Source organism: Protobothrops mucrosquamatus, unplaced genomic scaffold (genome assembly GCF_001527695.2).
Source record: "Protobothrops mucrosquamatus isolate PMUCROS unplaced genomic scaffold, P.Mucros_1.0 scaffold1087, whole genome shotgun sequence".
NCBI lineage: Eukaryota > Metazoa > Chordata > Lepidosauria > Squamata > Viperidae > Protobothrops > Protobothrops mucrosquamatus.
In genome coordinates, this window is record NW_015387313.1 from 60,047 (window position 1) to 71,765 (window position 11,719).

Consider the following 11,719-nt stretch of genomic DNA (forward strand, 5'->3'; position numbering starts at 1 on the left):
GATTCTCCCTTATAATGACCGCTACCCCACCGCCCCTACCCCGGGTCCTTGGCTGATGGAATACCTGGAAACCCGGCGGGCAGATGTCAATGAGGGGCACTCCCCCTTCCGTGCCCAGCCAGGTCTCGGTGATACCTGCCAGGTCCGCACCCCCCTCTTGAATAAGATCTTGAATGAGGGGGGCTTTGTTCACCACTGATTTGGCGTTGCATAACATCAGCCAGTGATCCCGGGCCCGAGGATCTAAGTTCCCTGGAGTCCGAGTGGAGCCCTGAGGACCGGAGCACCCACACGCTTGTAAACAGCGTGTGCGTGCTCCCCAAACCCGATATGGTCCTCTGCTCCCGCCATATCTGCCCCTCCCACTGACCGTACTAATCATACCACCCTCTCTTGACCCCCCAACCACCTAGATGACTAGATGACCTTCAAGGTCCCTTCCAACTTTACTATTATTATTATTATTATTATTATTATTATTATTATTATTATTATTATTATTATTATTATTATTATTATTATTATTATTATTATTGTCTTGTGTATATTTATCATTAGCTTAGAATAAAATATAGTTTTAGAAATTAATTTTTGCAAACATAATTTTGAAAGAAATCCCTCCATTGCCCCTAGCTTCTACAACACTGGAGTTTCCCCCCCACCTTCATATTTAGAAAAGAAATCTAAAATCCTTTGGTGGAATACTAATTCATACTATTATACTATTTGATATCAGAACTTAATATTAATGTGACACTAGTATTACAAACACTTCTGTATTTTAATACAAATCTGTTGAAATTTTTTAAACAGATTTCTAAAAAGATCAAGCACTTCATCAAAACGTGCAGACTTTTTGACTATAATCAAAATGGACAGATCCAACGGCATGAACTAAGAAGGATTCTTGAAATCAACTGCTTCAAGATGACGGATTGCGAGTATGATAAGTAAGTAAAGCACAAGTTTGTAGAATCACTGTGGGAAGCTTGCCTTACATGTAGTAATTACTATTATGTTTATTTTAGTAGATGGAGGCTTATTTTAGTAAATTGTGTTTCCTTAACAATGAAAGTCTTAGATAATAGATATTAAAATATGTCTGTTGTAAACTCTGGCAATCTCCTATTTTTCCACTGTTATTCTTTAACATAACTTAATGATATTATTTTGACCTTGGGACACAGTGGTCCTGTTTGCACCCCATGATTTCCTGGTTCATGGAAGAAAGGGATCATATATGGTGTCAATTCTAAAATCCAGCTAACACATCCAGGAGAGTAATTCAGAGAGCCTTGAAAAGTTTGGGCTGAAATAACTCTCCTTGATCAGCCATAGCTGAAGAACTCACTAAGAATTCATCCTCTTCATCATCACCATCATCTGAGAAGTTCACATCGTATAAAGGTCCCCAACAATAAAGTCTTCTCAGGTACTCTGTCTCTATGACCCCATGTGAGGGAACACAAACAAGAGGATTGGGTGTGATTCCACAATTTGTTTGTAGTATTCTGGATTCCAATTCTATTTTTGATTAAATAGCCATTTATTATTATTATTATTATTATTATTATTATTATTATTATTATTGTTGTTGTTGTTGTTGTTGTTGTTGTTGTTGTTAAAGTACTTTGGCCACCTAATGAGAAGGAAGGACTCACTGGAGAAGAACCTAATGCTGGGAAAGATTGAGGGCAATAGAAGAAGGAGACGACAGAGAATGAGGTGGCTGGATGGAGTCACTGAAGCAGTAGGTGTGAGCTTAAATGGACTCCAGAAGATGGTAGAGGACAGGAAGGCACCCACCTGCAGCACCTCCCTGTTCACTTGTGATCTGTAGTATCCAGTGGCGACACTCACCCACTTACCTGTCCTTCATAGCACCTAGTGTACCTGCACCACCTCCCTCTAGCAGCTTGCTTGCCTGAGACTCCTACTTCTTCCCATGTTGTAGCCACATGAGGTTCTCACTTAATGACCTGCACAGTCCTGGGGTTACGATAGCAAGTAGGACTGCCAGGATTGCCATTGATAAGCAAAGGATTCACATGATATTGCACTTTACAACCACATAGTTTAGCAATGAAAATTTCACTGAAGCTGAAATGCAAGAACTATCTATAATTTACATTACAGACAGATTCTGTAACAAGACGAGCAATTGAACAGGAGAGCCAATGAGACAGTGCAGATCTGGGATGGAAATCCCAAGGTTACAATCAAATCTGTAAAGGTGAAAAGACATGACATGCTGGAGGAAGGCATTGACAAATTGTTTTCTCAACTGATTTTTATAAAAAAATGTATATGAACATCTCCATGAAGTCATCAGATGTCGAGGCCAATGAGCCCAACTATATAGCAACTCCTAGCCAATTTGAAAAGATCTAAAAAAGTTAAACAAAATTACACCTGGTTAGTACTGATAGTGAGCTATAAGAATAACCGTAGGAGACAGCAGTCAAACAAGAGATATTTCAGCCCACAGAAGGAATGGGAATGGAGGAAGCATCTTCGAAGGAATTCTCATTAACTCGGTAACACTATATTTACTGTAGTAACAGGTTGCAGTAACAGAATCTTGCAAGTTGGAAAGCTCTCCCCCTTTCTCTGCCTTTATTTTCCAGAAAATAGGGAAGTGTCCCTTATGAGGCACTTTGTCATTTCTCCATTCCTTTTGTGAGCTGAGATCTCTCTTGTATGACCACTGTCTGGGCTGTGGCTATCCCTCCTGCCTCTCATGGTTATTCCCAGAGCCCATTAAACTGAGTGGGAGATCATCAGAAAATCTCAGAATTATAGACTGAACTAGACTATGGCAAAATCTTCCTTCGAGTTCATCATGAAAAACATATAGTTTAATACCTAAACGTCTATGGAGATTCTCAGTCATCCAGGTCATAGTTATCCCAAAGGTGCTTTTTCATGAGGCAACTGGACTTTCTTTTTTTTTTCTTTTTTCTTTTTATTAAAAGTTTTAAAAATGTTCCATACAATATCCCACTTCCCTCCCACTCCTCCCCCCTTCACTTCCCAGAGCTGGTTACAGGGTTATAAAAACAGAATCATAAATTAAATAACATTACCCAATTATACTACAATCAAGTCTCATCCACACATACTTTAACTCTACAAAATAGATAGATCTTAACACTTTTCCAACAAAATAATAATATAATTAAACATTATTACTAAAAATAATATAAATTCATCCATAATAAACTATTAATAATATTCTAAAATTTACTCATAAGCTAAGCAATACTTTTCAATCTCGTATTTTTTCTGAATATAATCAATCCATCTTCTCCAAACCAAAATAGCAACTGGACTTTCTTGTTCTTCTTTGAAGATGTTTCGCTTCTCATCCAAGAAGTTTCTTCAGCTCATTAAAATTATAGTTTAATATTTATAATTACTAGGAGTTAAACTCAGTTCAAGGGAAAGGTACGTAAACAGATAAGTATTAAAGAAAGAACTAATCTTCAGTCTTGCTTTGATATGTTTGTTAACTCTCTTGAGTAAAGTGGTTAAAATTAAAGATTATTCAGCCATACTTTTTCATATCGCCACTTCATTTCCGTTGTAGATATTCACTCATCATTGACTGAGTAAACTTTAGCTTCATAAAAACCACAATTAAATCTCTGTTTGTCCAATGCAAGTTGCATTTCTTTAATGGCTGGGCTGTTGTACTTTTTTTTTTTTATCAGTAGTGGTGTTAAGAGTTGGATCTCAGATTTGGGCTACATAAATTCAACAACTACTAAATGGCACCAAAGGGTTAATTTGGGCCATCTCTTTGTTGCTGTTAAGTGCCCCAGGCTTTTGTGGTGCAAATATGGTCACTTTAATATGAGGAGTCTGTATTTTTAAGAAGAAACTGGACAGCCATTTGTCGGAAATGGTATAGGGTTTCCTGCCTGAGCAGGGGGTTGGATTAGATGACCTCCAAGGTCCCTTCCAACTTTATCATCATCATGATCATCACGATCATCATGATCATCACGATCATCACGATCATCACGATCATCATCATCATCATCATCATGATCATCATGATCATGATCATCATCATCATCATCATCATCATCATCATCATCATCATCATCATCATCATCATCATCATCATCATCATCATCATCATCATCATCATTATTATTATTATTATTATTATTATTATTATTATTATTATTATTATTATTATTATTATTATTATTATCTTCCTGGGGAAGCCTGGAAAAACTTTAATTTGGAAGGTTTAGAGAGCTGTAATGAGCTGCAATAGTAGAAACATTAAGCTGAAGAGGGGAGAGAAATTAGGACAGACTATTTGTTTGTTTTGCTTTGCTCTAAATATTTTATATCTCTTATTACCAGCAACCTCAAAACAAATTTTAGCCCATATTTACTAGCTGGGCTTGCTGTTTTGATATTCCTCTTTTTTATGAGCACTTGGCATGTTATCCAAAATTAGATGAAAACAAAGGAAAAACCCCTTCTTACAATTTGGTGCACATAATTACAGAACAGAAGCCATGCTTTTTAAAGAAAAGCAATGAAAAACAACAAAATGTGGTTTTATTTGATAATAAATCTTGTACTTGGCATCGAAGTCTTCAATGTGATAAATCTGAATGGATGTTACTAGAACAATAGGAGTGTTCATAAAAAAGTATCACAAATTTTTATCTGGTGCATTTAAATCTAAATTAAAATGATGACATTTATTCTCTAGAGATTTGTAAAATGTATGTAGCGGACTGGATTCATCTTTGGTTGAATTTAAAATGGTTCTTAAGGAAGCTGCAAGAAGGCACTTCAAAGTTTCTTCCATAATGTCTAGTGTTGATTAAATAGGTTCATGTTTGTTTATTAAATTTGTAAGGGAAAGCTTAACTCCTGGGAATCCCATAGGACTATCCATATAATTTTCTTGGCAGCTATGTGGAAATACTTCTTTTGCGATTTTTTTTAGCATCCCAGTCTAACATACAGTTGCCTTCTATCAGCTAAGTGAGTAGGCGATGGAAAATCCCCTTGCTTCAAACTGAACCCCCGGTGACTTCATGGACACATCTTGGAAATGGTCCAGAACTGCTGCTATGATATATCTTTATTATGTTCCACTTTAGCATATTGCCTCAGAGGATAAGATTCTCTGGTGGGTTCCCATCCAAATACTGACCAGACCAAACTCTGCTAACCTTCTGACCCAGAGGTCAGCCTATGACTATTCTAGCTGTGCTCATTATTTTCTTTCTTTTTTTTAAGGGCACACCTCCAAGGGTTTAGAAGAGAGAAGAGGTATCAGCTGTCTTACTTCTAGGGATAGTCAGAAAAAGAGCTAGAGTGATAACATATGGGCTTGGTTGGAGTGTTTTTGATCTTTGGGACCCAGAATCGCCATGGTTTATTTACACAAGTTGCTAATCGTTCCTCTTTTATCTGTGCTGATATTATGTTAGGACATCTAAGGGTAATAGTTGGAAACTGTCTTAGAGGTTGGGGGTAAAGGAGAGATCTGAGCTCAAAGGAGAATATTGACTATTTATGATAAACTAAAAAAGCCCTTGACATTTTTTTAATGGAAGAAAGAGGGGGAAAAAGGACTGGCCATGAGTTACAATGGCTTCTTTTAAGTCTAGTGGCTGCTTCTAAGTCAGCCTTTCAGTGGTTTCTTCTAAGTCAGCCTTGGCAGCTTTAAGAGGTGCAGACTTGGACTCCCTGAAAAGATGACAGCTGTGCTGATAGCTGATTCTGGGAATAAAAATCCACACATCTTCAAGCTGCCAAGGTTGTTCCAAGGTGGTATGGGTGACACCGACAATGCAATCAAAATGTTTCTTTCTACGTGTGTTTCAGAAAAAGAAGTAAAAAAGATGAATCTTCCCAAGCTGATTAGGAAAAGGGAAAATTGATTCCTAGAAAGTAATGAATACAGTGGGGAATGATAAATAAATCATTCGGCATCAGAATTTACAAATTAAAAAAAAATCTTACATAGCTCTTGTTTTGATTATTATATTCATCCTTTGTATATATGATTAAACATTACATTAGTTTATTCTCCAACATTTAATGAACTAAAAAAAACTGGTTTTTTTTAGATTATGGAATCGATACTGTATTTCAAGAACAAACACACTGAATTATAAAGAATTTTTGCAATATCTTGGCATCAGTTTGGACAAGAAAAAGAAAAAGCGAGCTGAAAAGGTGATAGATTCAGGTAGGCATCTTAAGGGGGTCAAGGGAAGCAGCATTAAACCAACCTTTCACTGCTACAAAGTTTGGCTTCTCCAATTAGTACATAACATATAGGGAATTGTATTATAAGGTTGGGAACATCAAGCAACCTCACACATTATAAAATCCTGGGAGGAAAAAAGAAACAATAAACCATCCAGAAACCTTAGTGAAATTATTTCTCAGTCAGTGAACACCAATCCTTTCAATCAAAGAGCAAATTCATGCTGCAGCCTAAGCTACTTGTCACCTATGCTGCTTCCAGCTGTTTCTTAAGCCAACTTCTCAAATTCCAGGTAGGTTTGGGTGATGGCATGCAAGCCCTGATTAGTTGTTCCCCTGCTTCTTGCCATTCCCATCCATACAGGAAGGCAGTCCTGATTTGTTGGCTGGCTGGCTAGCTGGACCTGCCTATCGAGACCAGCCTTTCTCTCTAAGGTTTTTTCTCTCCTCATTCATCCCTATGCTTTCCCAGATGTTTGGACACATGAATGCCTTTCCAAGTTATATTCTTTTTTAAAATCCTTTTTAAGACCCTTTTCTTTTCTTTTCTTTTCTTTTCTTTTTTTTTCTTGCCTTAATGGTACCATTGTTGCTCTGATGCCACAATAATCAAAGCAACAGGAAGCAGGCTGTTCTTCCTACTTTCCTCTAATAAAGATTGTCAACAACCAACTAGTGGAGAACATAGAAAATAACCCAGGATGAAAAGGCTGTCCAGAGCAGTGAACAACCACTGCAGGTGAAAGGATATGCAAGCAAAACTGGGGGTCTTGGTAGAGTGGAGCAAACCATTGGAGATCACCAGTTCTGATGGACTGGTTTGAACAATTCAATTCAAAAATTAAGTTTTGGATTTCAAGTGAAAAATATAACAGAATAACAGAATTGGAAGGGATTTTGGAGATCTTCTAGTCCAACTCCCTGCTCAAGCAGGAGACCTTACACCATTTCAGACAAATGATTATACAAGTCTCTTTTTGAAAGTCTCCTGTGGTGGAGCACCCACAACTTCTAAAGGCAAACTGTTCCACTGGTTTATTGTTCTCACTCTCAGAAAATTTCTCCTTAGTTCTAGGTTGCTTCTCTCCTTAATTAGTTTCCAACCATTGCTTTTTGTCTTGCCTTCTGATGCTTTGGAAAATAGGTCGATCCATTCTTCTTTGTGGCAGCCCCTCAAATATTAGAACACTGCTATCATATCACCCCTAGTCCTTCTTTTCACTAAATGAGATATACTCAATTCCTGGAACTGTTCTTCATTTGTTTTAGCCTTCAGCCCCCTAATCATCTTGTTGCTCTTCTCCACACTCTTTCCATTGTTTCAACATTTTTTTATGTTGTGGTGAGCAACACTGAATGCAGTATTCCAAGTGTGGTCTTACCAAGGCTTTATAATATGGTACTAACTCTTCATGTGATCTTAATTCTATCCCTTTGTTAATGCAACCTAGGATTGCATTGGCTTTTGGGGGGGTTGTAGCACACTGCTGATGATTGTCTACTAAGACTCCAAGATCCCTCTCATAGTTACTGCTACTGAGTCATGTTTCACCTAACTTGTACTTGTATATTTGATTTTTCTTGCCTAAGTGTAAAACCTTAACTTTTTTCTACACTGAATTGCATTTTGTTAGATAGGTCCCAGTGTTCAAGTCTGTTGAGATCCATCTGTATCTTGAGCCAATCTTCTGGGATGTTGGCTATTCCTCCCTCCTTGGTATCATCTGCAGATTTGATGAATCTCCCTTCTGTTCCCTTATCTGAATTGTTTATGAAGATATTGAAGAGTACTGGACCCAAGACAGAACATTGGGGTTCCCCACTGCTTACTTCCCTTCATATAGATGTAATTCCATTTAAGGACTACAGGTTGGGTATGGTTTGTCAGCCAGTTACAAATCCATCTGGTGATAATGCTGTCTATCCCACATTTTTTCTAGCTTACCAAGAAGTATGTTGTGGTCTACTCTGTCAAATGGCTTACTGTAATCCAAGTATACTATGTATATCCACAGCATTTGCTGGTCCACTAATTTAGTTACTTTGTCAAGAAATGAAATAAGATTTGCTTGGCATGATCTGTTTTTGACAAATCCATTTTGGCTTCTTTCCTTGCTTCTAGGGGTTCACAGATCTGTTGCTTATCTTTTTCAGGATCTTCCCAGGTATTGATGTCAGGCTGATTGGTCTGTAGTTTCCTGGATCTGTTTTTTTCCCTTTCATGAAGATGGGAACTACATCATCTCTTTTCCAGTACTCTGGTGGTTCCCCAGTGCTCAGTATCTTTAAAAGATATGGTTCAATGGTTTCAAGATCTCGTCTGCCAGCTCCTTCAGTGTTCTGGGTTGTAATCCATCAGGTCAGATGATTTGAAATCGTCTAGAGTGGACAGGTGTTTTCTTACCATTTTCTTGCCTTTTAATTTGAATTCCTAGTCTGTCTTTTATGATTCTGTTTTTGGGGCTATTTTTTCTCTTTGTGCAAAAAAAGAATTAAGCAGCTCTGCTTTCTCTCTGATGCCCATCACTTCCTTGCCATCTTCTCTCATTAGTGGACCAATTGTTTCTTTGCCTTTTAAAATTTTTTATATGTTGAAAGAAACTTATTATTATTATTATTATTATTATTGACATTTGTTGCAAGTCTTAGTTCATTCTGAACCTTAGCTTTCCTGACTTCATCTTTGCAGATTTGGGCTATATGCTGGCATTCTGCCCTAGTTATGCACCCCCACTTTCCATTTTTTTATACTTATTCTTTTTGTCTTTCAGTTTATCAGAGAGTTCTTTGTACAACCATGCTGTTTTTTACTTGGATTTCTTATTTTTCTTTTTAAGTGGTATTATGCTGGACTGGACTTTTATAGTCATATTTTTTCCAAGTTTCTTGAGTTGTTTTCCCTTTAAGTTTTTCATCCATGGAAACCTTCCCAAGGTCTCTCTAAGTTTGTTGAAATCAGTTCTTTTAAAGTCTAAGACACTGGTTTGATTATGTTCTATTATATGGCATTATATTGAATTCTAATATGACATGGTCATTCTCACCCAAAGTTCCTGTGGCATGAGGTGCATTCATCCTGGGCTGCAAATAGTAAGTAGGTAATGTCACCGGTTTCTGTGCTTAGGAAATGATGAATAACCCACTCTCCTGATGGGCCAAACGGAAAAGGCAGATCTAACTCCATTTAAAAAATCATATATGGCTGTTTTATTACAGGGTTTTCCTCAAAATAAATGTATCCTGAATGTAGAAAATCACCATGTTGGATAAAACACTGTTCTTAGTTTCCATTTCTCCTTAGCTTCCTATGTTGAAATGATATTTTGTATGGTGGAACATTCATTCGTATGAATCTCTTTCCAAAGTTACTGTACCTTAATTCATATCTTTTCTCTATTTCTATTTATTGGATTTATTAGATTTCCTTGTTAGGTTCTTGAATAAAATGAATGAATGAATGAATGAAAAATAAAGGGGACCCATAAACATTGTCTTATCAGTCTGTATTAGTGTGCACATTGATTCTTAAATTATTTCTAAATTGAATGTATTTATTTATTAAATTTATAGGCTGTCCAGCAACTCTGGGCAAATTTCAAAATCAAAGCAATCAAAAGTACACAAGAGCCAATGTTTGCAAGATATTTGTTCTTCCATAAAATCTGGCAATATTTTGGTAATTTTTTTAAATTAAATGCAGACACCTATTTTAATATACAAAACTCTGAGATAGTGAAAATATTGCTACAGGGTAGTGATTTGACATCAGGTTATTTGCTCTGGAGCAATATAAAAAAATAAGCAATATTATTTATCTTGTTCAAAAAAGACTAATAGCATCTTGCTAAACCATAGCTTTCCTTAACAGCACAGAATGAATCCCCAGAAAGGAAGAGTAGTGAATCAAGGATATCTTTACCTGCCACAACTGGATACAACTTGACCAAGATCCATCTAGATAACACCGCGAAGAATTTTAGAGAAAAGGTAAGTTCTTTGATCAATGCCAAGATGTTTTACAGAAGAATTGAATACCAGGCTTTCATCACCTGGAAGAGGCTAATGGCTCCCTATGAGAATGTTGAAAAATTGCTTCACCAGTTTTAATATTTATACTTTGGGCCATTTTTATATGCCGCTTTTTCTTGCATTTCTTTTCCAGCAAGCATGTTTCTCCTGTCAGTGGGCAAACCACTTTTCTAAAAACCCAGAAGCATCCAAGACAGGAAGATTAAAGATAAAGTTAAGCACCTTGTTTCTTTTCAAGGAGCCTTAGGGATAGTGGTTATAATAATAATAATAATGATAAAGTTGGAAGGGACCTTGGAGGTCATCTAGTCCAACCCCCTGTTCAGGCAGGAAACCCTATACCATTTCGGACAAATGGCTGTCCAGTTTCTTCTTAAAAACTTCCAGTGTTGGAGCATTCACCGCTTCTGGAGGCAGGTTGTTCCACTGGTTAATTGTTCTAATTGTCAGGAAGTTTCTCCTTAGTTCTAGGTTGCTTCTCTCTTTGGTTAGTTTCCATCCGTTGCTTCTTGTCCTGCCTTCGGGTGCTTTGGAGAATAGCTTGACTCCCTCTTCTTTGGGGCAGCCCCTGAGATATTGGAACACTGCTATCATGTCCCCTCTCGTCCTTCTCTTCATTAAATTAGACATACCCAATTCCAGCAACCGTTCCTTATATGTTTTAGCCTCCAGTCCCCTGATCATCTTTGTTGCTCTTCTCTGTACTCTTATAGCATGAAGATAGTGAATATGTAAGGGAATGCAGGGTGACTTTGAGGAAAGGGGAGAAGAAATGCTACCTAGGAAACAATCAGACAAGACGGGCAGGGGACTGCAGTCACTTAATGGTCAGAGAAAGAAGGAAACTAAGGAAGCACCATCCCTAGTGAATCAAGAAGAGAAGGGCAGAAAGTTTGTGCTTTCAGATTTGCAAGATTTTTGCAAGATGCGCCGCATGAGAAAAGCACATCTTCCTTCCCCTGTCCTGACCACTTTCTACAGGGGGATGATCGAGAACATCCTGTCATACAGCATCACAGTCTGGTTTGGAAGCATCACTGCTTCAGACAGGAAGGCGGTGCAGAGAGTGGTGAGAATGGCCAAAAAGATCATCGGCAGTTCTCTCCCTCCCATCCAGGACATAGCACAGAAGCGTTGCTTGAGCAGGGTCCGTAAGATTATCTGGGACACTACACATCCTCTTCACGACCTGTTTTCCTTGTTACCTTCTGGGAGGAGGGGGCTTTGTGGTATCCAGGACTTTTTTTCAGCCGGAACGCGGCGGAACCGCGTTCCGGCACCTTTTTCCAGGCCGGCCGCACCGGGCGCAACATCTGGGGGGGCGCGCTCGCACTCGCAGCTCTCTGCCCCTGCCTGGCTCACAACCGCGGCCATAGGGAGGCTCGGTCGGCGCGCCCCTGGCCCGTTTCCTAGGCGACCCTGCCCGAGCAAGAAGCGG

General features: G+C 38.2%; 1 protein-coding gene across 1 annotated transcript in view; it reads left to right on the plus strand.

Moving 5' to 3' along the window:
• Positions 1–11,719, plus strand: part of LOC107291230 (EF-hand calcium-binding domain-containing protein 6) — a 129,413-nt gene that overhangs the window by 15,208 nt on the left and 102,486 nt on the right. Inside the window, exons 5-8 of the mRNA XM_029284903.1 lie at positions 814–950; positions 6,111–6,232; positions 9,036–9,041; positions 10,121–10,239. Coding sequence (XP_029140736.1) covers positions 814–950; positions 6,111–6,232; positions 9,036–9,041; positions 10,121–10,239 — 384 coding nt within the window. The remainder of the gene's footprint in view (positions 1–813; positions 951–6,110; positions 6,233–9,035; positions 9,042–10,120; positions 10,240–11,719) is intronic.